At 53.9% G+C, this 27206-nt stretch overlaps 3 protein-coding genes across 18 annotated transcripts; 1 reads left to right on the top strand and 2 right to left on the bottom strand.

Annotated features, from left to right (window-relative positions):
* Window positions 1-2187: 2187 nt before the first annotated feature.
* IRGQ (immunity related GTPase Q) lies at window positions 2188-9846 on the bottom strand. 3 transcript variants are annotated; one of them, XM_032614183.1, is made up of 3 exons: window positions 9718-9846; window positions 8728-9259; window positions 2188-7470 (listed from the first exon to the last, which is right to left on the bottom strand). In XM_032614183.1, exons 1-3 carry the CDS (start codon window positions 9725-9727, stop codon window positions 6147-6149), a joined length of 1866 nt encoding a protein of 621 aa, XP_032470074.1. In that variant the 5' UTR covers window positions 9728-9846; the 3' UTR covers window positions 2188-6146. The 3 variants fall into 3 exon arrangements, with proteins under 3 accessions (XP_032470074.1, XP_032470076.1, XP_032470075.1); XM_032614185.1 differs by having other exon boundaries at window positions 9541-9836; XM_032614184.1 differs by having other exon boundaries at window positions 9570-9835.
* Window positions 9847-9907: 61 nt separating this feature from the next.
* ZNF576 (zinc finger protein 576) lies at window positions 9908-13617 on the top strand. Of its 14 annotated transcripts, none has more exons than XM_032614221.1 (5): window positions 9939-10092; window positions 10726-10826; window positions 11375-11388; window positions 11476-11602; window positions 12467-13617. In XM_032614221.1, exons 2-5 carry the CDS (start codon window positions 10742-10744, stop codon window positions 12892-12894), a joined length of 654 nt encoding a protein of 217 aa, XP_032470112.1. In that variant the 5' UTR covers window positions 9939-10092; window positions 10726-10741; the 3' UTR covers window positions 12895-13617. The 14 variants fall into 14 exon arrangements, 12 of the variants coding, with proteins under 12 accessions (XP_032470113.1, XP_032470112.1, XP_032470111.1 ...); XM_032614220.1 differs by having other exon boundaries at window positions 9939-10373; XM_032614219.1 differs by having other exon boundaries at window positions 9939-10564.
* Window positions 13618-18479: 4862 nt separating this feature from the next.
* On the bottom strand, window positions 18480-25991 carry ZNF428 (zinc finger protein 428). Its single transcript, XM_032614231.1, is given in 4 exon segments — window positions 18480-18891; window positions 18893-19029; window positions 23369-23573; window positions 24637-25991. Coding segments are annotated over 3 exon segments (597 nt in total). The 5' UTR covers window positions 23445-23573; window positions 24637-25991; the 3' UTR covers window positions 18480-18507.
* Window positions 25992-27206: the final 1215 nt, after the last annotated feature.

The following is a 27206-nucleotide window of genomic DNA, read 5'->3' as shown; positions in this document are numbered from 1 at the left end:
ACTTAGTGCAGTGCCCAGCACCTTTAAGACAATGTTGGTTCTGGAGACAATGTGTCTGGCCAAATAGTTATCATCCTAATAGCTGCCACTTACTGAGTGGCCATTAGTTGGCAGGTGCTAGACCCTGGCATCAGTCAGGACAGAATCGATTATGCTACAGTAACAAACAAGTCCCTAATCTCAGTGGTTTAAAGCAACAAAGTTATATCAGTCGATTCATGCTGTAGTAATGCTTGTGTAACAAACCATCCCCAAGCTGAGACTGTAACAACAATCATTCTTCTTTCTAAGGGTTTGTAGGTGGCTGGAGCAGCTCTCCTTCTGGCTGTGCTTTGATGGGTTTGGGTCCCATTTGGGAGGGGGATTCAAGTTCTCCTCCATGGCACTTCACAGTCTTCTGGGATCAGCGGCTCCCTGGCTAATGTCTTTCTCATGGCAGATCACGGGGGCACAAAAACCAAGTGCACCGAAGGCCTCGGCTGAGGTCGGGGGTGCTAATGTTCCATGGAGTAAAGTAAATCATATGGTCAAAGCCAACAGCAGTGGAGCAGGGAAGTATACTCCCCCTCCAGTGGGAGGGAGAGGAGTGGTATTTGCTGAAGAAGTACCCCCAAGTATTCACAAAGTATTCACAAAAGGTTGATTTAAGGGACTTCCCTGGTGGCCCAGTGGTTAAGACTTTGCCTTCCAGTGCAGGGGGTGCAGGTTCGATCCCTGGTCGGGGAACTAAGATCCCACATGCCTCGCAGCCAAAAAACCAAAACATAAAACAGAAGCAATATTGTAACAAATTCAATAAAGACTTTAAAAATGGTCCACATCCAAAAACTCTTTTAAAAAAAAAAAGGTTGATTTATCCTTGACCTTCCATGTGTAGCACCATCCACAGGGCATTCTGCTCATTATAATCGTGGAGCAGTCACCAACTTAATGCCGATTTCTGTGCACAGGAGAGAGCCCAGGAAGGTTTCACATGGATGATTAAACGCTGCCCACCCAGAAATGACTTGACACAATTCACTGGGTGGAGCTGGTCACATGACCCTACCAAACCCCACCGGGAGGGGAGGAGGAAGCACAGTCCGGGCCCCAAATGCCCCACCTGAGCCCCCGCCTGGCCAGACACATTTCATAACCAGCACGAATGGCCACCATGACCTTTGGGGCTGGTTCTCATTGTGTCTTCACAACTACTCCACGTGATAGGCGCTATTATTCTCATCCCTGTTTTCAGAAGAATCTGAGGCTCAGAGAAGGAATGTCACATTGGTGGTCGTAGCAGCTAAAAAGTGGCAGAGTTTAAGATTTTAGTCATCGGGTCACATTGAGGGGAAAAAGAGACCACATCACAGAGAGAGCAGACAAGCCTGTATCAGTTATCCTTTGCTACGTAACAAGCCCCTCCAAACCTCAGATGCTTAGAATAATTGGTTGGCAGTGTGGTCTGGGATCAGCTGGGTGATGGTTCTTCTGCTGTCTGCTGGGTTCAGCTACTGGTCAGCTAGGCAGCTGTCTTTCAGAGGGTTGACACTGATTGGGGTGTCAGGGCTGACTGGGCCACATGTCTCTTATCACCAGCAGGTTAGCCTGGACTTTTTTTTTTTTCTTTTTTTTTGGCCACACTGTGGGGTTTGCGGGATCTTAGTTCCCCAGCCGGGAATGGAACCCGTGCCCCGGAAATGAAAGCGCCGAGTCCTAACCACTGCACAACCAGAGAATTCCCTAGCCTGGACTTCTTGATGTGGTGGCAGTGACAGGGGTCCCCCGGGTAGCAAGAGAGGAAGTCCCAATGCATGAGCACTTTTCAAGCCTCTGCCCATCATTTTTGCTGTTGTCTCAGTAGCCAAGCAGATTCCATGACCAGGTCTAGAGTCAGGATGAGAAGGGACAAACCAAGGGCAGGGCTGCAGAGAAGCTGAACAGACTGGGGGCATTAATGGGCCAAGCTGGTTCCGGAGCTAAGACGTTTACCATCACAGCCCCCAAGGCGCAAACAATTAATAGTCCGCTCCAGCCGCTCCAGGGTGGCAAAACTCAAAGCCTCTCAATTCCAGCCCAAGGGATTCTACCCTGCACACACCCCCACTGTCCCTCCTCTCCAGGGACCCAGGAGTCTAGGCTTCCAGCTCCAGTCAAAATCCCAAGCATCTTTTTTTCCCTTTAAACCCCGAAAGAACAGACACACAGTGGAATTTCTACTTTTTTATTCACTCCTCCAAAAAGCACCACAGGCCAACCCACCCTTGATTCACCCGCCTTCATGGTTTCCTACCTCAGTGGATACACGTCTCTCCATCATTATGCAGACAAGTACGAAACTCAGCTAAGGTAATGAGGCTTTTGTGCCTCTTCTGCTTCTGGCGATGGCAACGCCAAGATTCACCATACTTTTCCTTGAATTTCTGCCTTCAAGGGCCTTCCAGCCTTGTAGACACACCCTGATGGCAGTCATCCAGAAGGGAGCCTTAGTCTTTTCTGCTTGGATGCTCCCAGAGACAGATGCCTCACCAGCAACTTGCTGCCTCTACAGAGCCTAAAATTCAATCCCTTTAAAAGTCATGATTTAAAAGGCAACCACTCTAAAAGATAGTCGTGACACCCAAGAGTGCCAATATACAACTACACAAACACAATCAGCACACTCCACGACGGACAGCGACACGCGGAAACAAAACTGGGTCTTGCTTTCTCAGATTTGATCTCAGGCATGATTCCCATTGGCATGAGGGAAGAGGGAATTTGGAACAGAGGCACGTAGAGAGCAGAGATGTCAGACGGGACCAAGTTAGAGATGGTGGCAAAGCAGCACGAAGAGAGGAGGGCACTCGGAGCAAAGGCATGGGGGTGAGGCTAACGTTCGGGCTCCCAGTGTGCCAGCTTCCAGGAGGGGCTGCAAGTTCGTTGCTGGGCACGAGAGAGAATGCATGCACATACGTGCATACACTGAATTCTCACCATAACCCTGTGAGGTAGATGCCATTTGCTGAGTGACTTGCCCAAGGTCACCCCCATGGTCAGTCAAAGGGCTCTCTGACCCTAGAGCAGTGTGTACAGAGTTCTCTTTGATAATGGGAAGTGTTCTAGGGCAGTGCCGTCTAATACAGTGGCTACTCACCACGTGTGCCTGGTGCAACGGGGAAACTGAAGTTTACATTTTAGTTACTTCTGATTAATTAAAAAATTGCTACTCATCTCACTTATTGGAAAACTATCCAATATAATTAGGACAACTTGGGTATATGAATTGACTTCTCCAAACATGAGTTTTCTGAAATCTAAATTGAGGTCAGATATTTCTGATGAAAATCTATCATCTGAATTGAGATGTGCTGTGAGAAATACACAGCAGATTTCAAAGACTTAGCATCAAAAGAATGTGAAATATCTCATTAGTAGTTTCCTGTACTGATTACATGCGGAAATGATATTTTGGATATACTGAGGTAAAACATACTAGAATTAGTTTCACCTGTTTCCTTTTCCTTTTTTAACGTGGCTACTAGAAAATGTGAAACTACCCGTGTGGCTCACATCCTGTTTCTATTGGACAGCGCTGCTCTGCGCGTCTCCTGCTTCTGCACGCGGCAGGCAGGCTTAATGCAGATGCTTGAATGCTGGACTTGAGGAGGGGACAGTGTTGTACTGGGTATTACAGATATGGATGAGGGACGTTCTCCTAAGGCCAGAAGAGCTTTGAGGACGATGCTTGGAGCCATTCAGTATAGAACCAAATGCTTTATCCCCATCTTGGCCATCTCAACTTTGATGGGACAGATTGTGCCGGTGGTAGGAGTTCAAGGCAGACATGGTGGAACCGGCCCCTCGGATTGGTCTCCCTTGCCTTCAGCTGTCCAAGGAAACAGGATCTCAGAAGTGTTTATTGTTCTTGTCCAGCCCTTTCATTTCACAGGTGGGAAAAGGCAAAAAAAGGCACTGGCCCAAGTCACCTGGAGTGACAGTGGCAAAGCTGTGTTTGCTTCCCAGGTCCCCCGACCTCAGACAGGAGCTTCCTCTCCCATGAGATACTTGTTTCTCCCCCATCTCACACCTTTTCCCCGTCTTGTGCCAAGAGGCTGATGACCTAAATTCCAGCCCTAATTCTGCCACTGATTAATGAATTAAATATTTACTAAGGACCTTCTCTATGTCAAGCACTATTCTACGTGCTGGGGGTACAGCAGAGAACAGGACAGGTATGGGGATAATAGCCAATAAATAGGTAAATAAATAAATAAGGTGATTTTCTACAGTAATAATTGCTACAAGGAAAAATAACCGGCCAAGACAAATAATAGGGGTGGGGGTGTGAGCTATTTCAGTTACAGAGGTCAGGGAAGGCTTCTCTGAGGGGACACTTGAGCTGAGACTTGATTGACAAGAAGGAGCCAGTCGTGGGAAGATCTGGGAGCAGAGCATTCTAGGCAGAAATAACAGAAAGTGCAAAGGTCCTGAGGCAGGATCCCAGGTGGCCCACTCAAGCATCAGAAGGAAGATCAGGTTGATTGGGGGGACGGGAGGGAGCAGGAAATAAGAACAGGCAGGGGCCTTGCCGCGTGCTGTTGGGCCTAGAGCCTGCACTCTCTGGGCTTTGCTCTCCCCATCTAACATAACAGAGATTCTGCTGGATGGCCTCTCAGGTCCTCCCTTTCTGTTTTCGGCATTGAAGAGTTCTGTGACCTGTGGCTTCTCCTCTACTTGTAGCTGGCAGCCTAGAACATTCCAGGCACTGTGGTTTCTGCCTTTGCCTCACTGTGGCACATTCCCACAGTCTGGAACACCTGCCCAGCTGCTCCGTGGGTCCCTTGCTCACTGTGGCATTCTCTGTGTCTCTCTCGGGGATACCTGAGGTAGCCAACACAGAAGCGTTGGGATCAGTGCAGCAATACAGTTGCTTTTCCCAAAAGGCAGGTGTATATAATACCAAGGTCAGAAAGGGCTAACGTTTAATGACCAAGACCAAAAAAAGATAGAAACCCCTAAAGGAAAGAGGGACAGACGAACAGAGTCCCCAGAGAGCCCCATAGTCGCTCAGCACCTATAAAATGGGGGCTGTCATATCCCTTTCCAGTCCAACTCAGAGAAAGGCAGCTAGTTACCAGGATCCAAACCCATTAGGGACTTTGGGGAGATACCTCTGAGGGAGGCGTTTCTGTCCTTCCACACCCAGAAGGCCTCATTCCTGGTCCATGGCTACCCCCCAGAGCCCACCATGCCCAGAACGCTTATTTCCTCTCATTTTTGTGGTACCATTCTCCCCACAACAACTGGGAAAGAAATCTGGGTCACCAGGCCCCTGGTGGAGCAACTTTTAGAGACCCCTCTATTCCCCAAGAGGAACCAAAGGTCTCCAGCTCTCTTACACAGCCCCCTATTCCCTCCTCTAGATGGAGACCTTCCACCACCCATGAATTAGGAATCAAGGTCCACAGCCCTCTTGGGAGATAGGAGTTCTGAGACTCCAGAGATCCTTCCTCCCCCCAATGAAAATTCAAAGCCCCCTTTATATGCAGGCCTATCCCCCCACCCCGCAGAAACCCAGACCTTATACCCCTTTGTGGCTCAGAAGCCCAAGGATTCCAGCTCCCTGGGGAACCCAGACCCCCTCCTCCATGCTAGAGTCCCCGGTGTGGTGGAGACCCCCTTCGTCAGGAATCAGGGCTTCCACCTCCTCTCCCCCTGGAGGACTAGACACCTAATAGATCCAGTTTCTACTCTTTGGAGACCAAGATATATCCCCTTGGAGGAGTCCCAAACCCTCAACTCCCTTCAGGAGTTCAGGAGTCTAGGAGTCTGAGGGTCAAACCCTCTGGTCCCCCAGAGAAATCAGGAGTCATGTCCCCCGAACTCTATTCCCCTTCAGGACCCAGGAATCCTGGTGACGAGAAGTCACACATTCCAACCGGTAGTCAGAACCCTCATCGCCTTCAAGCACCCAGGATTCTGAGTGGCGGCCCCCGCGCCCCACCTCACCCGCCCCCCGCCCCCCGCTCTGTGACCTCACAAGCCCAGACATCCCATACTAGCATGCCAGAGTCTGGATCACCACGCCCTCTCCCTCTTACGGCAACTTGCAGTCCTCAACCCCTGACCAAGCCGAGCAGCCGGGACACGGGGCACCCCGGAAGCCCCGGCCCTCAACCCACCCCTCACTGCGCGGGCACCTGCGGTGCCAGCACTGCTTCAGCGTCGGCCCGCATCTCATCGAGCGCCTGCAGCAGGACGCCGTGCGCCGCGCGGTAGCCCAGGCCCCCGGTGGCCGCCGCGCCGCCCGCCGGCCACAGGAAGGAGAGCGCGCCCAGCGCCGCGCCCCCGGCGGTGCCCTCGCCCGCCCACGAGCCCAGCCTCGCCTCCACTTCGGCGCGCGTCACCGGACCCGGGAAGCGTGTCCGCTCGGCCAGCTCCCCCGGCGCCAGGCCCAGCGCGCGCTCGCGTCGTGCCAGCGCCGCGGGTTCGAGGCCCAGCGCCCGCCGCCACTCGGCCAGCTGACCTCGCAGGAGAGCCACGTCGCAGGCCCAGCCCAGCCCCGGTACCGGGGCCGCCGCCGCCGCCAGGCTAGCCAACAGGGCCGGCCGCCACGCCCCGGCCCGCAGCGCCGCAGCCTTGGTCCGGGCCGCGCGGGGAGACGCGGGTGGCAGAGCCAGAAGCAGCGCCCCGGCCTGGGCCGGGGGTAGCGCACGCCGCAGCCACTCGCACAGCCCCGGGAGGCCGCCCGGCCGCAGCGGGAACACCGGCGGCGGCGCCTCCTCCAGCACCTCCCACGTCTCATCTTCTGGGCTCAGTGCGGCCGCGCGCTCTGAGTCCCCGCTGCCCGGTTTCTTCACGCCGACGCCAACCGGCTGCAAACTCTCGCTGCCTGCGTCCTCTGAACCTTCCCCACTGCCTGCTTTCTGCGATCCAGGGCCACGTTCCTCCCTCCCCTCACTGCGTGCATTCTTAAACCCCCCTCCGCCTGCGTTCTCTAAGCTCTCGCTGCTCTTTTCCTCTTCGTCCAGGGACTCCGGATCCTCGCCCTCGCCGTCTGTTCGCACGCAGACCAGCGGCGTATCTGGTAGCACCAAGGGCCGGACTTGGGCCCAGTCCTTCTCAGTGGGGGCCCCAGGGGTGACGAGGATGAGAACGTCGTAGTGGGTTGGGTGGGGGGCGGCAGCAGTGCCCGCGGAGCCCAGAGGCACGGTCCAGAGCACCACATTGGGGCGCTCTGGGGCCGGGTAGGGCATGGGCTCCGCGGGCGCCGAAGCAGGCACCGCACCTGGGTCGTCAGGATCTAACCCGAGTAGCATGTTCAGCACAAGGCTCACGTCAGCCCTACCGGCCACGGCCAGGTCCAGGCGCGCGCTGCCCAGTCGCTCCAGGCCGGCCCGAACCCATGACAGCGCCGCCTCCAGGCCACCCGTCTCGAAGGCCTCGCGCACAGCCTCCAACTCTGCAGCGCCCAGCACCTCGAAGCCATCCTGAGCCGGTGGCAGGAGCCTGCGGGGAACGGGAGGGATGGGGTCAAGGGCAGAAGAGGGGCTAAATGCTGGCGAGCTGGGCTAGGGGGACAGGACTGGGCTACGATGACAAGGAGGAGCTTTCTGAATAATCAGGAAAGGGAGGGGCCAGACTAATGGCACAGAAACAGAATCTGAGGCTAGGAAGAAAAGGGAGGGGCTTAAAGAAGGGGTGGGACGGCTGGATTGAAATCAGAAATCAGGTTGCCAACAGAGTCGAAAATGGGGACCCGGCTAAGCCTTCCCCGGGGTTACACTCTGCGGGAGCGGGTCTTTTCGAGGGACCTGCAGGATTAAGAAAAAGCCCTGCTGGGCGGGGCAAAACTCATAGAGAGTGGAGTTGAGAGCAAAGAAAGAATGGCGACTGTATTGAGGACTAAACGAAAATCGAGCCCTATTCGACAAGGGCAAGGTCACCAAGGGCGCTCTTTCCTGAGACTAGGAGTTAGGAGGGCTGTAAAGACAGGTGAGGGGAGAACCCTCATCTACTAGTTCTTACCGAGGGTGTGTGGCTAAGGAAGAAAGACGAGTGGTGGGCCTGGGGGAAAGGCTACCCCTCCCTGAGCCTCGTTTTGACGTCTATAAAAGGAGGCCGCTTAGGGTTGGGGGAGAAAATTCACGAGGTAGCCGGCAAGTGGACACAGAAGCGAAAGGGGATTAGAAAAAGGAAGTGGGGGAGGGCCCCCGAAACGACAAAGCTCGCTTAGGGTGTGGCTCTCCGGAGACTGGGGTCGCTTGAGAACCAAGCAGATGGTGAGCAAGAGGGTTAAGACTGGAGAGTGGAGTCTTCGGGTAAAAGCTTCGCGGGGATCACCAGCTTGCCTGGAGAGAGTGAGCCCTCGTTCACACTTTGGCCTGGGGACAGTGTTTGGGCGCTAGGTCCCGGTCCCTCCTAGAATTCTCGCGAGGGAGCGGGGGCTCATGACCTCAGAGCGCTCGCAGGAGGCGGAACCTGGAATGACAGGTCCAGACTTCTAGCTGACCCTTGGCCTAGATGATAGAAAAGGGTCAAGCACAGAGCGCTAGTTTGAGGTGGAACCTCGTGGACCTCAAAACCTGCGCTGAGGGTCGGGATTTGGACGAGGGAGCAGGGCTTTCAGCAGATATCCCGTTAAGGTTGGCCCCAAACTCGCTGAGGGCGGGGTCTCGCAGACCTCAAAGAGCACCTTAGGGGTGGGAGGTACAGACTAAATAAAGCACCAGTCCTCTCCAACCCACCCTGAAACGCCGCGCTCACCTCTGCAGCGCCTCCGCCTGGCTCCGCAGCGCCGCCCGCAGGCGCTCCAGCTCCTCGCAGCCGTCGCTGCCGCGGCAGTCTGTCTGTAGCACAAAGAGAGTCGCGGCGCCCAATCCGGCGCTGTCCAGCCAGGCTGCGGTCTGATCCCGAGCCTGGGCTACATGCTGTGACTCCTCGGGACGAAGGTTCCGCACAGCCAGGAGGGGTGTCCCTCGGGCCAGGGCGGCCCGCGCTGCCTCCCCCAGCGCTGGGGCCAAGGGTTCCTCATTCCCCTCGGGGCCGGGCAGCACCAATACCAGCACGTTGGCTTCCGCCGCCCAGGGCCCCGGCGCTGCGGGTGGGCAGCTCAGCTCGCCCAGGAAGAGGCCTGGGCCTGCAGCTCTCAGGCTGGGGAGCCCGGAATCCGGCCGGCCGTCGGGGATCTCTACCGTCTCCACATCCTTGTCGCACAGCGCTGCGATCACAGCAGACTTTCCCGAGCCCGGAGGCCCCAGGAATAAGACGGTCACGTCACCCCGCGGCGGAGGCATGGCTGGAAAGTGGGGAGAGAGGAAGACCCGGGTCACGGAGCACCCAACCTTTTTCTTTCCTAGCTTCCCCACTCTGGTCTCAGACTTCAGCCTTTTACCCTGACCACTTCTTTCCTTCTCGGGTATCACTGCCAGGCACCTAGAAATCTGGCTCCCAGGCCCTATTCCCCAGGGACCTGGGAGTCCTGTCCGCCCTCTTTCTGGATGCGTTTCCCTTTACGCTTCAAAAACTCAGAAATCGCCCTCTAGCCCCCTCCTCCCTCAGGGACACAGATGTTTTTACCCCTCACTCCTCCCTTCCAAATCACCGACCGAGCAAACAGCCGGCACACGGGACTGCGCAGTCGGTAGCAGTCGGTCAGCCGCTGAGAAGCTCTGCCTCTGGGGTCTGAGGACGGAGGCCCATGAGGCTAAAGCGCCGGTATTTGGGGATGTCCAGACCCTTTCCGGGGGCTCTAACCTGACGTCATTCCTTTTAGGAGGGGGTGTGTCTCGAAAGCGTAACCTCGGGGACAGGGCCCTTTGCAGCGCCTGCGCAGAACGGCCGAAGGGCACTCTCTCCTCGGCGGTCGCCGAACCTTGAACAATGAGGGAGCCAAAGCGCGTGCGCGCCAGGAGCGCCTAACACACTTGCGCAATAAACTTAGGTCTGCACTGCAAAGGAGGCTTGCAACGTCATCATTACGCACCCCAGTGCAGAGAAGGACCCCTCCCATTATTTTGAGGACCGGGTTGGCGCGACTGAATCACTGCAGTCGGATGGCAACCCGAGATCTGGGCTTCGAGAGGCTCGTCAGGCGAAAGGCCGTGGAAACCGCCGGGACTTTGAGACTCGGTGGGCCCTACCCCGCTTCCCTTCGGGTGACGGCGCTGTGACGAGCAACTGACAGGCGCAACGAAAGGCAGCCCTCTGCTGTCTGGAGAAAAGCAGAGGCCTGGGCTACCAGCCTCGGGAGGGAGCCGAGGGCAGTGTTTGGGGCAGCGGGTCACAGCGGCTGAAAGCGCGCGTGGGAAGCGGGGGTTCTAGGTGCAATAAGAGTTTCGGGATGTCAGAGAAAGATGTCTCCCGGAAGGAGGCAGGCTAAAGCGTGGGTACCACTACCTGCCTCAAGACAGGTGGGAGAGAAGGGGATGAGGCTGGTGTCAAAGATCAAGGGTCCCGCGCTCTGAGTTCAGGGAGTTAGTTTGATGTAGGAGGCATAGGTCAGAGGTCTCACGCAAGTGAGAAGGCTCTAAGGGGAGTCACAAACCGGGGGAGTTGAATCTTCTGGGAGGACTGAATCTTCTCTAGCGAGCTGCTCTATCAGGTTAGAATTCAAGGAGATGTTATCTCGTGGGGGGTCGGCCAAAGGCTGGCAAAGCCAAGCCTGTCAAAGGTCATAGGATTGGCGGGCCCTCTAAGACTCGCTGTAGATAAGCGACTTCACTTGATTTACTGTTCTGTCATGCGTGCTCCTCTCTTGACCAGAGGGGTCTCAGTCACCATGGAGGACCGGCACCCCAAAGAGACTATGGAGCAGCAGGATTCGTCCAAGGAGAGAAGCCCCCAAAGTCCGGGAGGTGACATCTGTGAGTACTGCTGACCAGAGATGGGTGGGGTGCAGAAGCTGTGATGCTAAAAGGATTTCTATAGCATTTCAGTGTCCAGAGCGTTGCGGGCATTTGCCTGTTGGGAAGGAGCTGTTAATGGTCCCTGAGCTGCTCTCCCAGGCCCTGCTACTCCCCACCCCTACCCTTATTACCCTCAGACGTACCCATCCTGCTCTATCCACATAAGCATGAATGGGATGCAGTTCAGAGGCACAGAGTGGCATCCAGAGAGGCTCGGGGTGGGAGAGGTGGCTGGGAAAGGGCAGAGAGCCCCAGTCCCAACTCTGCCCCAGACTTTCAGTGTGACTTGGGCCTCCGTTTCCCTATCTGTCAAAAGGGCTTGCCACTATTCACCTCATGGGGCTGGCTGGTATGGGGTTTAGCGGCAGAAAAGGGGAAAGCTTAATGTTAATGAAGGTAGCCAACTTGACCTAGGATAATAGCAACAGCTTCTACTGAATGCTTATTATGTGCTAGGTGCATTCTAAGAGTTTAACGTTTGTTATCTCATTCCGTCCTCCTAACAGACTCTGTGAAATTGGTAATTATCACTTTCACATGAGGGAACCGAGGCAAAGAGAGGTTAAGTATTTATAACGATGAAAGCCACAGTGTCAATGCTCTCCAGCCAGAGACCACCAGGAACACACCTGGAGTTGACCAAGTTGGGCTTATTGCTCACTGCGCTGAGGAAGCACACATACCGTGGGGCATCTCAGTAATAAGAAAGGACTTATTACAGGATTTAGGCTGTGGTAGGTGATTTGGGGAAGGGTTCAAGAAAGGGGTTTTGCTGTGGATGGATGCTGCCAGGAAGCAGGGGCAATTACATGGCTGGCTATCTTAATACCTAGAAGGAGGGAGGAAGGCTCCAGGTGTAATTGGCAAAGCAGCAGCAGGCACTCATATTAGCCACGACGGTTGCGGGGGGGTGTCTGGCCATTTTCGTGGCTTGGACAGTGTTCACGTTTTGTCTGTGTTTGGAAGGCATCGTGGCATGGTCTTGTCTTGATTCGTCTCAGTCACAGCATGGCCTTGTCCGACGATGTTCTGTGAAATTGTTTATGCTGAACAGAACACCAAGGCCTAGCTGTGAGTGCCAGGCCAGCTCCTAGCTGTGGGGCTTCTTTTCTGTCTCAACAATAATTATTGCAAACCATTGTGTAGCACGGTTCAAGCACTTTTTATACGTTAATTCATTTATTCCTTACAACAGCCCTATAAAGTAGATACTGATATGGTCATTACCCCATTTTCCAGATGAAAACGCCGTTTCTACTTGCCTCGGAAGTGGTAGAGCCAGGAGTCGGTTCCAGGCAGTCTGGCTCCAGAGGCTGTGCTCTAATCACACGGCTCTGTAGGAAGGGCAGACTCCCTGGGCTCCAGTCCCGACTCCGCCATTTCATTTCCTAGCTTCATGACTGCCGGCAAGTTACCTAACCTTTTTGAGCCTCAGTCTGCCCATCAGTAAAACAGGTCCAGTAAGTCTGCTGTCCAGGCCTGGCATAGCACCTGGCACATAGTAAACCCTGCATGCTCACTGTTGGTGCGATTCTGAGGCTGGGAGAGGCCCTCGAGACTCCTGCTGGCCTCCCCCAACCTCTCCTCATGTCCCTCAGGCCACTTGGGGGCCCTGCAGTGCACCCGCTGCCTCATCACCTTCGCAGACTCCAAGTTCCAGGAGCGTCACATGAAGCGGGAGCACCCAGCGGACTTCGTGGCCCAGAAGCTGCAGGGGGTTCTCTTCATCTGCTTCACGTGCGCCCGCTCCTTCCCCTCCTCCAGGGCCCTGATCACCCACCAGCGCAGCCACGGTCCAGCGGCCAGGCCCTCCCAGCCGGCTGCGCCCACCACCACGCCACCCACCTTCCCCTGTCCTGACTGTGGCAAGACCTTTGGGCAGGCCGCTTCTCTGAGGCGGCATCGCCAGGCGCACGAGGCCCACCCCCGTCCTGGCCCCTTCGCCTGCACCGAGTGCGGGCAGGACTTTGCCCAGGAAGCAGGGCTGCATGAGCACTACATCCGGCATGCCCGGGGGGAGCTCTGAGTGTGGCTCCAGCCCTCCCTAGGGCAATGGAAGCTCTGGCTGGTGGGACACCCATCTGATATGGGACGGGAGGGATTTACTTTCCTCCCTGGAAAGGCAAAGGACTCCTGATCAGTAGGACCCAGAAGATGCTCATTTAGAGCTTCCGTCTTGGGAGGACACAAAAGCCTTCAGGGAAACAGTAAAATCAAACAACAGTGAGAAAGAAAGAAAGAGGGAAATTCGTTATTTGTATCTTCCTCGTTCCCAATGAAAGAGTCTGAAATCACAACTAGCTGCAGGTTGTGTCATCACCATTAATTCTTCCCAGATGGAGGCAATGGGGCTGCAAGAGCCAAGTGCCTGGATCTGGGCCTGAATCGGGGAGGGAAGGTGAGGTGTTGCCTGCCTGTAACGCCACCGAATGGGTCCCACACGTGGAGCAACTTGAGCCTTTGGGGGTGGGACGGCAAAGTCGGAGGCTGCACTGAGTCACGTGAGGGTTGCAATCTGGACCCTTGTCTCTTCCCACCCCCTGCCAGCCTTTCCCACTCAAGGTGGGGCCGTGGCATTGGATGGCTCTGCCTTCCTCCTCCCCAGATAATTTATTGTTCATTTTAATAATTTTATGTACCATTCTGGTCACGGAATATTTTTTGTATGTGTAGGTGAGATGGCATGAATAAACTAACAGAAGTAGTATCTGAAAACAAAAGGTCCATAATAAAATGTCTAAACAAGGAACTCTGGCTTTTGAGCAGGAATTCCCGGAGAACATAAGGGCATGGGGAGTGGGGAGCTCAGGGCAGACCTGGCCTGGCCCTGTGGGGAAACTGGTTTGGAGTCAAACAGAGATACCTTCTGTTTCCTGTTGTATTTGGCCAACACAGGGAGATATTCCATTAAGATCCTATTTTCAGCTCTTGAAAGACCCGACCCTGGGCTGAGTTCCACTGGACCAGTTTTACTCCCTTGCATTACCTGCTCTGCCCCTAGAGACGATGGTCGATGCCCTGCATACAATAATCACCGACTCTGTTTGAATTGAGGGATATTTTGAAAGCCCACAGGTGAGATGGATATGGTAGAGACTGAGCTACCTCCCACTTTTTAGCTAGGCACACGGTGGCTACAAAGACAGCCTTTCCCAGATTTCCTTGCAGCTAGATGTGGCCACGTGACTGAGCTCTGACTAAATTCCTGGGGAGAGTCCTCAAGCTTCAGAAAGGAACCTGCCTTTCCTCGACCTTCCCGCCTGGAACGTGGACATGGTACCCAGCCATCTTGGACCATGAGAGCGACAACAGGATGGCAGAGCAAGAAGACAGCAGGGGGCTGGGTCTGCTACCACTACTGCTCCCCCCACCCTTCCAGTCTCTCTACTACAGACCACCCCCTGTATATATGTAAGTCAGCTTACATCACTCCTCATTCAAAACCCTCCAACAGCATCCCATAAGTAACATCCAAAGGCCTTACCCAGGCCCACAAAACCCAACAATGACTAGGTCCCAGCCCATTAAGCAATCTCAACTCCCTCCCGGTTCTGTCTTTTTCACTACACTCCAGCCACACATGCCAGGCTGGCATCTGCCTCAGAGCCTTTGCACTTGCTGTTCCCTCTTACCCAGAACTTTGCAAGGCTTCCTCCTCATTATTCAGGTCTCAATACCTGCCACTTCAGAGAGGTCCTCCTTGGCTAAAACAGCACCTCCAACCCTTAGCCTGATTTAGTTTATTCCCAGCACTCTTCAACACTTGGAATTATCACACCTGTGTTTCTGTCATCATCTGTGTCCTTCCTCTAGAACCCAAGCTTCTGAGGGCAAGTGGGTTGTCTTCCTCATTGCTTCATCCCCAGCACCTAGGACAGCGCTTACCATGGACGCTCAAGAAAGAACTCCTTGACTGCGCCCAGTCGTTTACCTATTTCTCAGCCTCAGCCCACCCTTCCACACTGCTCCATGAGGCTGGGCTTTCTGCAGCTATGCTTCCCAGACTCCCTGGAAAGCTGGCTTCCTTAAGTTCATCCCACAAGAGGTATGGGAAGAAGGAAGGTCGGAAGAGGGGAGAAGGGACTCACCTTGCCTTAGGCTCCTGCTGGAACCCCTCCAGCAGCAGTTCGGGCTCCAATACCTTTCTACACTCTCAGCATGAGGCACCGTGCCCCTCTTGGGGTTTAAGCAGCAGCTGTGTGGTAGCCAGTCCCTGCATCAGCCATACACGTGGCGTGGCCTGCCCACCAAGCTCCCACTGGGTTCTGATCATTGCGCTTTTCCTTCTGCATCCCAGTCCTAGAGGTGGGAGCTTCTTGCAGACACTAATTTCTCAGTTACCTCACTTTTCCATGTTTGTGCTCTCAGTGTTTTAGTACCTGTGTAACCAATTCCCGGTACTGAGTCCTCTGGAATTCCTAGCTTGGTCTCCATACCCTGCCTGGGCCCTGAAGAACTGAATGACCCCAGGAGACTAGGTCTCTTGATTCCCAGTCTCCTTAGGAACTTCTGATGATGATGGATAATCTGCTACTTCTGTGCTTAGAAAGCCCCGTCTGAGGGCAGAAGAGGGCTTAGGCATGCTGCTCCAGGAAATAAGATGCATCCATGTGGTTTTAATGAGCTGTGAATTTCTGCTGTGATGATTCTGAGATTCAATGATGCTAAGCTATAGTGGTTATGAAAGTCTCAAAGAGTGCATAAGTATAAGATTCTGAGCTTCTAGGATGGAAAGTATGGGTTTTGAAAGATGCTTTGGTCAAGGTCCTGTAACAGGCGTCAGAATGTAAATGCTCTGTGGGGCCAAGCAGGTACCATAAATCAGTGAGGCAAGCAGGGTGTAAGGAGTCCAGATGCCAGGCAGTGGGGACTGGGCATGCGGGAGGGAATGCCCCATTAATAGGTGACCCCTACTCAGCTCCAGCAAACTACTGCCCCATGGGATTGTGGGTTCAGCAATCAATCTCACAAGGAAGCCAGAAACTTCCATTGTTGTGTCAAACCTGCCCATTTTTAAATGTTGGTAACCAACGTGATTTAAAAAACCTCAATAACTCGAGACCAAATACACTCCTGCAAGTCAGACGGTGGCTGTGGACAGCCATTTCTGGTGTGTGGCTTAGTGGCTAAGAATGAGTGCCTTAGTTCTAGTTGTCTGGATTCAAACCTGGCCTCTGCTTCTTCCCAGCTGTGTGACCTCTAGAAGATTACTCAACCTCTCTGTGCCCTGGCTGTAGCAGTTGTAAAATGGTCGTGATAGCAGCCCCTACGCCTCTAAGAATTATGATGACGACGACATACTCGGAGAGAAAGTCAGAGTCGGTATTAATGGCCTGTGTGACCCGGTCCTCTTCCCCTCTGCTTTTCTCTGCCCGTCTCTGCTCTTGTGTTCCCACCAGTCTTCCCCCTGCCTTCCTCAGCAACAGCCTTGTGGCCCCAAGTGCTCTTCAACAAACATCCCAAGCAGGTTCCACCTCAGGGCCTTTGCACTTGCTGTTCCCACAGCCATATGGCCCGTTCCTCCTCCTCTAGATCTCTGCTTTGATGTCACCTTTTTAGTGAAGCCTTTCCTGACTACCCCATTTGAAACTGCTTCACACACACACCCATTTGAAACTGCTTCACACACACACACACAAGCCTCCCCATCCCCCTTCTCTTTTCCTCCACAGCACTTATAACCTTCTAACATTCTAAACGTTTTACTTAAATATTCAAGTATCTGTTTTCCCCTTTATAATATAACCTCCACAAAGGCAGGGATTTTTGTTCATTGTGTTCACCACTCTACTCCCAGCTCCCCAAATAGTGCCTGCATCTCCTAGGTATTCAATAAATCACTGCTGAATGAATGAGTAATAAGTAACAGTCCCTACCTCATAAGGATCCGATGTGATCGTCCATATAAAGCGCTTAGCCCAGGGCCTGGTCCGCTGTGAGCCATTATGATAATTCAGGTTCTATTCTTGAAGGTTCTTAGTTGCCAAGCTTCTATGAGTTAACACATGTAAAGCGCCTTAGAACAGAGCTTGGCACACAGTAAATGCTCAGTAAATGGTAGCTATTATTATAATTAGGCTTCTATTTTCAAAGGAGCTTCAGTGCCAAGCTTCTGTGAATTAGTACTTCCCATCTCAGAGCAAGAGCCTGTGTTTCCACAAGGCTGTAATAAGCTGACCCTCTGTTCCCCTCTGACCTCATCCCTCCAGCTCTGCCATCCCTTATCCCCTCCAGCCACTCTTGCCTAATTGACACATGGGGCAGGCTCCTGCCCCACCCCCCCTCGCCTAGATCGCTCTTCCCACCCGTGTGCCAGGCTCCCTCCCTCCCTTTCTCAGGTCTCTGCTTAGGTCTCTGTCACCTCCTCAGGGAGGACTACACTATTTAAAACTGCACCCTCTTCCAGAACTGTTCCCCCTTCTCTTCTCTATTTTTCTCCACAGCACTTACATCCAGCACTTACATCCAGCATATATTACATCCTTCTTGTTTACTTTTTGTTTACTATCTGTCCCCACCGGTGGTCCCCTCCCACCTCCATGTAAGCTCCACGAGGACAAGGATTTTATTTTATTCACTGGTGTGTTCCCAATGCTTAGCACACAGCAAGTATTCAAAAGGTATTTGTTAAATGAATTAATGGATCACAGTCCCTACCTCGCAGAGTTATTCTAAGGACCCGATGATCTCATGTAAATAAAACGCAGCACTCTGTAAGTGCCGGGAAAATGGCAGCTGTAATTATAATTAAAGTTCTATTTCTGTAAGTTCCTAGATGCACAACTTCTCTTAGTGAATATACATAAAGCTCTTGGACTGGCACTTGGCACCCAGGAAGCACTCAGGAAGCAGAGCTGTGATTATAATTAAAGTCCTCTTTGTGAAGGTTCTTGGATGAAGTGGCAGAGAGCACGAGCTGTCTTCCACAAACCATTTTCTGGGCACTTGGCTAGACCGCATTTCCCAGACTCCCTTGCAGCAGCCTGTGGCCATGTGACTAATCTCTCAGCAAAGGGACGTAAGTGGAAGCACTACGTGCCCCCTCCAGGCTGGGGCTTCTAGGAGAACATGTGTACCTGTCCAGGCTCTCTTTCCTCTTCCTCTGGCAGAACCCAGGCCATGGACACCCAGCCATGACCATGTGAATGCCAAAAGGGTTACAGGATGGCCTGGGTCCCCAAATCACCATATGGAGGTTACCTGCCAACCTGAAACACCCATCCTGGACTATGACGTGAGCAAAAAATTCTGTTGTGTGTGAGCCTGTGCATCATGGGGTCCATGATGAAATAATGGGAACCACACTGAACGTATGCACTTAGTAAACGTTAATTATCTCAGCAACAACGATCCTTAGCTTTCCCCAAGGAGCCCAGGGATGGTGAGGTAAATGCCCAGGCGCATGCCTTATACCCTCGAGCTCACACACACACACACACACACACACACACCTCAAATGCACACTCGGCCGACACAGAATTTGGCTTTTATTCTGGCTTTCACACAACTACTGCTAAGACGGCACAGATCAGTGGGACCCCATCCCCGTGACCACCGCGACCACCCCGATGTCCTCAGCCCCCTCCTCCCACCCCACCCGCCCCACCCCTCTGCCGAGCTCCCTAGGTCTGGGCGCTCCCTACACCTCACCCCGGGCATGCAGCATGAAGTGCCCGTGCAGCTCCCCGAGGTTGTCAAAGGAATCCTCGCACTCGGTACAGTGGTAGGCGCCGCCCTCCTCCTCCTCCTCCTCCCCCTCCTCCCCCTCCCCCTCCTCCCCCCTCCCAGCTGGTCGGCCCTCCCCAGCCCGAGGCGGCTCCTCCTCTTCCTCCCCGAGGGCCCTGCTTTCAGGAGCTGGCGCTTCCTGGGGGGCTGTAGCGGGGCAGCAGAGCCGGCAAGGTGGGGTGCCCGGTGGGGCCTCCCCAAGGGCAGAGCGGCCACAGAGCTGGCAGGGCTGGGCTGGGGGGCCCGGGAGCTGGGCTGCACGGGGGGCCCGGCGGGATGGGCCCCCCCGGCCCCCCCCCCAGGCGCTGCTTCACCTTGTAGCCGGGGTCATATTCGGGGTCATCAGTGGTCTCCTCTTCCTCCTCCTCCTCATCTTCTTCCTCTTCGGAGTCCGGCTCTGAGAGAGTATATTCGGAGTCAGAGGAATGCTCGGGGCCTAAAGGGGGCGGAAGAGGAAAGACGGCGGCATCAGGGGACGGAGCGCTGTGCCCGGCTGTCCCCTCCCTGAGCCCCGTTCAGACTCGCCACAGTATGGAGAGGGCAGCCCGGGCCCGACCCTGCTCTCCCCACAGATGGATCCCCATCGTGCAGAACAGGCAGCATCTGTGTGTCAAGCAAATGAACGTCTTGCACGAACTGTATCTTAGGGGTTTAAAAAGAACAAAGTAGGAGACGTAGGAGTAATAAAAACAACAATGACAGTGTCCACTACTATTTTAAGAACCTTGTTTTTTATATATTAACTCAACTAATCCTTACAACAACCCTGAGGGAGGTACTATTATCCCTAAGTGACAACTGGGGAAACTGAGGCACAGAGAGGTTAGGTGACTCACTGGCCTCCAGTCACAGTTAAACAGGGAAAAAGCTAAATGTGGGTGATGGCCTACACTGGATCATTTTAGGGAGACAAACACGTGAACAGGTACTTCAGCAAATTAAAACACATACACATACTCTGATATATGTGGTTTTATATATATATATAAATATCTAGTTAAGTGAGTTAAAATATTTATTTGTAAATATAGATATATTACTGTGATTTCATGGGTATGAAGGACATGCCTAGGACAAGTTTAGGTTTAAAAAAAGAATGGAAAGTCACTGTACAGGAAGGGTGACACCAACAACTGTTATGGGGGGTGTGGAGAGGGGAGCCCCTACTACGGCGGCAGCAAAATACCGGCTTCTACAGATGTGGTGGCAGAAGCCTGCCCAAAGCATCTCCTAGGACTGTGGCAGCCTAGCCCTGTACCCACTGGCCCCCCTTCCTCAGTTTCCCCTGGCAGCGTACAGGGACCCCGTTACCACTGAGCCAGCCCCACTGCCTCCTCACGTCCCTCAACTCCCCGGGCCGGCACCCACCTCAGGGCCTTTGCCACCCTTTCTGCAGAGGGACTAAGGCTTGATCCCTCCCCTCTGTCACATCTCTGCTCAAGTGTCACTTCGGTGAAACCCTGGTCAGTCCGTCTAACCAGCAATCCCTCCCTAGCACTCTCTACGCCCCTAACTCTGCTTTATTTTTCTCCTCAAGGTACTGTATGTAACACCTGCTTATACGTTTACTGCCTGTCCCTGAAAGCAGGGACTTCGTCTGGCTCATGACTGCGTCCCTAGCATCTAGAACACTTTCTTTGTGCCTGGCATTCAATTTGACAGGCTTTTCTGCGGCTTTCACACATGCCATTCCCTCTGCTGGGAATGTCTCCCGTTATCCTTTAAGGACCCAGAAGGAGGCTTTCCTCCCTGATGAGAGCATCCCAGATCTCCTAATCCCAGGCAGCCGGTCACTTGCTCTTGCCCCCTGGCTGTCCTAGTCCTGAGCCTGCAGGGCTGTGGTCACCTGTGTTCCAGTCCTTTCCCCACCAGACCAGCGGGCAAGCCTGGTCTGACTCAGCGCTGGGTCCCCAGCATCACCCAGCTCAGAAGAACAGGTTATGTTTGCTGAGCGTCCGTCCTTCCCTGCAGCTCTCTCTGTCTCTTACTTGTTCCTGCCTCTGTCCTGCTGTCTGTCTGCCATTTAACAAATGTTTCCCGAGGCCTTGTCGTGGGCTGGTCCCTCTGCCTGGAACGCTGTTCCCCACTCTATCTGCCTGGCGATCTCCTACTCATCCTTCAGGGCCCAGCACAGGCTCCGTCCTCCATGAAGTCACCACCCCCGATGACTTCAGGCAGAGGGTCTCTCCCCTGTTCCCTCCACCCTGGCTCCATCTCCCCTGTCACTGTCCTAAAGGCTGTAGCCATCTGAGCCCCAGAATGTCTCCTCCTTCAGGCTAGAAACCCCTCAGGGGCAGCTCTGACTTATCTGGGGTCTCCAACGGGATGTGTGGATTGAATGAACAAGGGTGGCCCTGCTCTCCCTCCTCCAGGCCTTCGCGTCTGCTCTTCTCCCACCTGGAGCGACCCTCTCCTTCTCGACTAGCAAACTCCTGCTCCTCTTTAAGGCGCCAGCTCCACGTCACCTCTTCTGTGATGTCCTCCCTGACTGCCCAGGCAGTCAGTGCCTCTCTCGTCTGGGGTCGCCCTGCCCCCTAACACACCCTGACAGCCTGGACAGTGACGGTCTGGGTCTGGAGACTGGAGACTCCTGGAAGGCAGGACGTGGGTCTGACCCATCTCTGTGTCCCTAGCAATGCTGAGCATAAGGCAGCCTGGGGAGGCATTTGCTGAACGGCTGCAAACCACAGACGAAACACCTCCAGCTTTGAGCTGGGGCTCCACCCCTCTTTCTCCTCCCATCTCTGACTTCACACCACCTCCCCTCCAGAGTCTTCACTGCCCACTGCGACTTCATGAAGTTGGCCTGGGAAAGGCAATCAGGTGGTCACCCACGGCTACCAGGCCTTTTGTGTCCACCGTGACTTCCTGGACCATAGGCCATTTTGCAGCCACCCTGCCTTCTCCACCTGCGAGAGCCCGGAAGCCCAGCATGTCTCCAGCGTCCGTGGGACCCTCGATGCCCACAGCGTCTCCCAATCCTCCTGCCTCCTTGAAGACCACCAAATCGGCAATGCCCAACAGCCCCTCTGTGTCCACCAAACCTGTGACCGCCCCTAACTCGGTCACGAGCCCAAGCATTTCCGAATCTCCCAAATGGGCAAGTACAAAGGCAGCCCCTTCTAACCAGCCCAGCAACAAGTCCCGAGCCCACGGCATGGCCCGAACGCCTAGCAAAGCTAGCACTGACACCAGGACCAGCAAAGCCAGCAAGGCCAGCAGGGTAAGACGCCCCCGGCGCAGAGGCACCCACAGCCGAGGCAGAACTCCCGGCAGAAGGGGAAGCCGCAGCTCCAAGAGGTCAGCCAACAGGGCCAGCACTCCCAGCAGGATAAGAACTAATGGTGCCAGACCAGGTATGCCCAGCAGGGTGAGAACTCCTACTTCCCAGCGAAAACAGAGTTGGGGAAAGAGTTACAGCCAGCTGAGAACCAACAACCGGGAAAGGAGTGACAGCCAGCCTAGAAATGTGAGCAGAAAGAGGAGCTACAGCCTCCCAGGAGCCTTGGATATGGGGAAGAGCTCCAGCCTGGCTGGAACCCCCAGTAGGGCAAAGACAGGTACTTCTGTCTAGAACTCCCTTCGAGGAGAGAGGTCACTGCCCGTCTCCATCATCATCGAGGAGGGTGAAGAGTTATAGTCAGAAGATCACCCCCAGCAAGGGATGGAGTTACAGCCCTACTGAAGTGTTCAGCAGGGTCGAGAGTTACAACCAAGGTAGTGCACCCAGCAGGCCCCAAAGTCACAGCCAGTCTAGCACCCCCAGCCAGCCCCGAAGTCGCAGCTGGTCTAGAATGCCTAGAAGGGCAAGAAGTCGCAGTAGGGAGAGGGCCCACGGCAGGGTGAGAGGTCACAGCTGGAAGAGAAATCATAGCAGGGCAAGAAGTCGTACCCGGAAGGGAACTCCCAGTCAGATGGGAAGACACAGCCACTCTAGAATCTGCAGCAAGGGGAAAACTTAAAACCAATTTAGAACCCCCAAAAGGGAAAGATGTTACAGCCAGTCTAGAAGCCCCAGCACGGAGAGAGAGGTCACAGACGATCTAGAACCCACAGCAAGGAGAGAGGTCACAGACGGTCTAGAAGTCCCAGCAAGGAGAGAGTCCACAGCCGATCTAGAACCCCCAGTAAGGAGAGAGGTTGCACCCTGTCCAGAACCCCCAGTAAGGAGAGCGGTCGCAGCCACTCCAGAACCCCCAGCACGGAGAGGGATTACAGCCAAACTAGAATCTCCAGCAAGGAAAGAGATCACAGCCAATTCAGAACCTCCAGCAAGGAAAGAAATCACAGCCAATCTAGAACCCTCAGAAAAGAGAAAGATCACAGCCAATCTAGAACCTTCAGTGAGGAGAGAGATCACAGCCAAACTAGAACCTCCAGCAAGGAAAGATATTACAGTCGATCCAGAACCCCCAGAAAAGAGAGTGCTCTCAGACGATCTTCAACCTCCAGCAAGGGGAGAGATCTCAGCCAAACTAGAACTTCTAGCAAGGAGAACGATTACAGCCCATCTAGAACTCCCAGAAAGAAGAGAGACCACAGCCGATCCAGAACTTCCAGCAAAGAAAGTGATCACAAGGAGAGCAATCCCAGCCAATCTATAACCCCCAGAAGTCTCAGCAGGAAGGGATCCCCTAGCAGGACACAGAGTCCTAATCAGAACAGAAAACCTAGTGAGATAAGGAGCCACTCCCCGTCAAGATTTCTCAGCGGAGCCCCAATCCCAAACCAGGAAGATAGTCAAGCCAACACCACCACCTCGAAGGCCATCTCACCTGGAGAGAGGTCCTCATCGTCTTCCTCCAGGCTGGCGTAGCCCCCAGTCTCAGCTGGCTCACGGGTTTCTGTCATGGCCAGGGGAGGGGACAGGAGACAGGAGCAGAGCAGCAGCTGGGCAGTGTCCCTCCCTGGCCAGCTTTCCACAGCCACACGTCGGCCACGAGTCCTCTGATGCAGGATGTCAGCAGGTAGAGGGGGATGCTGGACAGGGGAAGGAAAGGCCTGTGATGACTCAATAAACTTTTACATAGCATCTGCCTCCCCAGGACTCAGTGTGCTCAGATCCCAACCCTGTCCTTGACTGCCTGAAGGGCCTTGACTGCCTACAGAGCCTTCACTGCAGGCTCTGTCCCGCTGCAGGCCTTAATTTCCCCATCTGGTTCTCATTCAATGGGGTGGGGAAGGGTAATACTCCAAATATTTAACAGCGAGCACCAACATGGGCACCAATCAGAACTGAGAGGGGAACGTCGGCCTACGCCAGGCATTAACTCTTTGCTTGCTAGGCTGTGGGAAAGTCTGGGGCGGGGGGAAGAGTCCAAAGTGGCAGCTGGGGGTGGGGATTACTTGGAATAGTGCTGATATACCAACCAGTCTAGAAGTAGTTCTATATTTTAAAAACTAGTATGGTTGAACTGATTTGTGAATGTGAGCCCTCCTTTTTTTCTTTTAATTTAGTTTTTATTTATTTTTGGCTGCATTGGGTCTTCGTTGCTGCACACGGGCTTTCTCTAACTGCGGCGAGCGGGGGCTACTCTTCATTGTGGTGCGCGGGCTTCTCATTGCGGTGGCTTCTCCTGTTGCGGAGCACAGGCTCTAGGTGCGTGGGCTCAGGAGTTGTGGCTCGCAGGCTCTAGAGCGCAGTAGTTGTGGCGCACGGGCTTAGTCGTTCCACCGCATGTGGGATCTTCCTGGACCAGGGCTCGAACCCGTGTCCCCTGCATTGGCAGGCGGATTCTTAAACACTGCGCCACCAGGGAAGCCCCTGCCCTAATCCTTTATCAATTTACACCTTGGCAAGATGATGCCTAGGTTTGAATCCTAAATCTGCCACGTTCTAGCTGCGCAGCTTCAAACAAAGGACCTTTCTTCTCTAGCCTGTTTCCTTCTAGGTACAAAAAGGGCTTCTAGGGCTTAACTTACGTACTTGTAACCACGTTGAGACATTATCTCCTTTGCACAGATGAGGAAATTGAGGCACAAAGAGAATTATCATACCAACTGGTAGATGGGTGAACTAGGATTTGAAGCCATGTCATCCTACCTCTCATAAAATGATCCTTCAGCGGAAAAGATTTTTTGAAGATTCAGTAGGCTCGTTGATATAAATTGGTGGTATGTGGCAGGTACTCCATTAGCAGTGGCTATTACTACCCGCAACCCCAGCCCTCTATAAACCCCCACCATTCCAGACTTCTCACCTCTCCCTGTGCACGACAGGACTTTTCACATCTGTGGGTCTTAGTAAATCCTACAACTGCTGTCTAGAATGTGCTCCTTCCCCCATGTCTGCCTGGAGAACTCTTACTCTCTCTCCAAAGCCCACCTCAAACACAAGAACCTCTATACTTCTCCTCAGCCAAACACCCCCTCTGCCTCTTCCAAGAAGCCTTCTCTGACTCCTCTCCTTTCTCTCCCTCTTCATCAATACTCCCTACACACACACACACACACACACACACACACACACACAGAGCACTTCTTTTTCTCCCACTGTGCTCCCTGAGAGTAGAGAGCCAGGCAGAGCAAGTTACGAAGGGGCTGGCAGCCTCAGCTGCACCTCTTATATACCAAGGCCTGTGCTGGGCACTGGCTAATATGGTGGAAAACGCATGATTCCCTTCAAACTCTAGGGGTCGAGTTTAATGCCGGGGACTAAAGAGAAAAAGATTAGGATTGAAGCCTGGAGGAGGCTGGGGCACGAGAAAGCTGGCATCAATGGCAGGTGAGCTTTCTAAAGACACTTGGATTGGGCTTTAAGGACAGAGAGGATTCATAACTGGCAGAGTTCTCATAATACCCTATTGCCTATAGGGCTCCATTTAATTTGGGAACTCTACTTTATGCCAGGATAGGTTGCCAGATTTAGTAAATAAAAGTATACAATACCCAGTTAAGTTTGAATTCCAGATAGAGTCTTTTAGAAATGTACACCTCAAATACTGCATGGAACATGGGTATATTAAATAGTTCTTTGTTGTTAACCTGAAATTCAAATTTAACTGGGCGTTCTATATTATAACTGGCAACCATACACCAGGGACAATCAGAACTTCCTATGGGATTAGCAGGAGACATTGCTCACCAGTGCAGCCTACCCTTCCCCAAGCCCACATCACACAAAGCCCCTTCCAGAGTATTCCAGATGTCAGGAATGGAGGTAGTCCTTGGTGCCCAAGTCCCATACCTACAGTGAACATGGCGGCCAGACAGGCTTCTACGATCTTAGAGGGGCATAAATGAGGTTCTCTCACTACCATAACGCAAACGGTGCCGGAGACCCCACAGTGTCATGAGCCTACAGCAACCAACTCCCAAGATGCCATGCGCGAACATAATAGGCACCCATTCCCACAACGCTAGGGAGAGGAGGCAAGAACAAAACCTTGGGACCATAAGGCCCAGTCCCCCCTGCTGCTGCAGTTTTCCCCAGGATGCCTCGAGCCTATAATGACCACCTTCCAAGGCGCTCTTCGTCGAAGCACTCCAAGCTTCCAGGATGCTCAGCGGAAGGTGTATGACAAAAGGCAGGGTTCCCCACAAGAAGCTAGGATAATCCCAGAATTCAGCAGGCTCATAACGACTAGCTGACAGACTCCCACAATGCTTTAGGGCACGGCGTCCCATTTTCCCAGGATGCCCCAGGACGGCACGGAGATGAGTTGGGGGAGAAAAGGGAGCCTGGATTTCGCGCTCAAGCCGTCACGGCCCAAGACTGCTGCCGGCTCCTCCGTGACGGGAGCCGTCACTCCCATCATGCAGCGGTGCCGTAGTGCCCGCTTCCCAGCATGCCCCGCGCACCTCCATCCCGGACACTCACCGGCGCTGGCGGCCCCAGCTCCGGCTCGGCTGCTGCGGCTGCACGCCCCGGCTTTGCGCCTGCGCTGCAAGTGGGGTAGGAGGGAGTGCGAGGGGCGTGAAGAGCCTAGGGCGCTTGCGCGGCGAGATAGACCATTCCTGTAGCATAGTGGGAAGAGGGGCTGAGTCGGGCCATCGACAAGGCTCGCGCAGGGGGTTCCGGGCCTTGCCCCTCGCTGTCCGGATTTACTTGGTACAGTCCGCAGCCGGACGGTACGAGAAACTGCAAGGCTTGCGCGTGCGTGATCGATCGTGAACGCGCCTTACAGAGAATGGGATGCGCTGGGAGTGGGGTGGGGGTACCAGCTCTGCCTGGATCCTGGACCTGAGGCCTGGTCATTTGCATAACCTTAGCGCGGGACAATGGGAGGCCTCGGGCGATGGCAGAGCTGATTTGCATATTCCCCGGAGGGCCCATACTCCGGAGCGCATTGATTAGCATATGAGGGGCTTTGGGGTGGGGGTGGATGGAAACCGCCGGGCAATAGCGCATGCGCACAGGGACTGCGGACTAGCGCGAAGCGGGCATCCTCAGTTCAGTCGGAATCAGTTTGCATCCGGAGAGGGGGCACAACGGACAAGAACCTTACCAACCCTCACAACCCTCTCCCCATAACCAGGATAAATATTTATTGCTCTCTTGTGTGTCAGGCCCTGTGCTACAGGGCACTATGGTTTCCGCAGTGAACATGCCCGGCCTCTATCCTGCTGGCCCCCCGGTCAAAGGAAGGAGATTCACACATAATCAGAACCACA

This window comes from Phocoena sinus, chromosome 19 (assembly GCF_008692025.1).
Source record: "Phocoena sinus isolate mPhoSin1 chromosome 19, mPhoSin1.pri, whole genome shotgun sequence".
Classification (NCBI taxonomy): domain Eukaryota; kingdom Metazoa; phylum Chordata; class Mammalia; order Artiodactyla; family Phocoenidae; genus Phocoena; species Phocoena sinus.
Note: the sequence above shows the minus strand (reverse complement) of the source record. Positions and strands in the feature narration are given on the sequence as shown.

Bases quoted from the DNA above. Each gene is read 5' to 3' on its own strand.
- ZNF576 (XM_032614217.1), top strand. From the start codon at position 10,703: ATGCGTGCTCCTCTCTTGACCAGAGGGGTCTCAGTCACCATGGAGGAC. The intron at 11,603-12,466 runs GTAGGTGATTTG...CATGTCCCTCAG, and splicing joins ATTACAGGATTTAGGCTGTG to GCCACTTGGGGGCCCTGCAG.
- IRGQ (XM_032614183.1), bottom strand. The intron at 7,471-8,727 runs GTGAGCGCGGCG...CGTTCCCCGCAG, and splicing joins CAGGCGGAGGCGCTGCAGAG to GCTCCTGCCACCGGCTCAGG.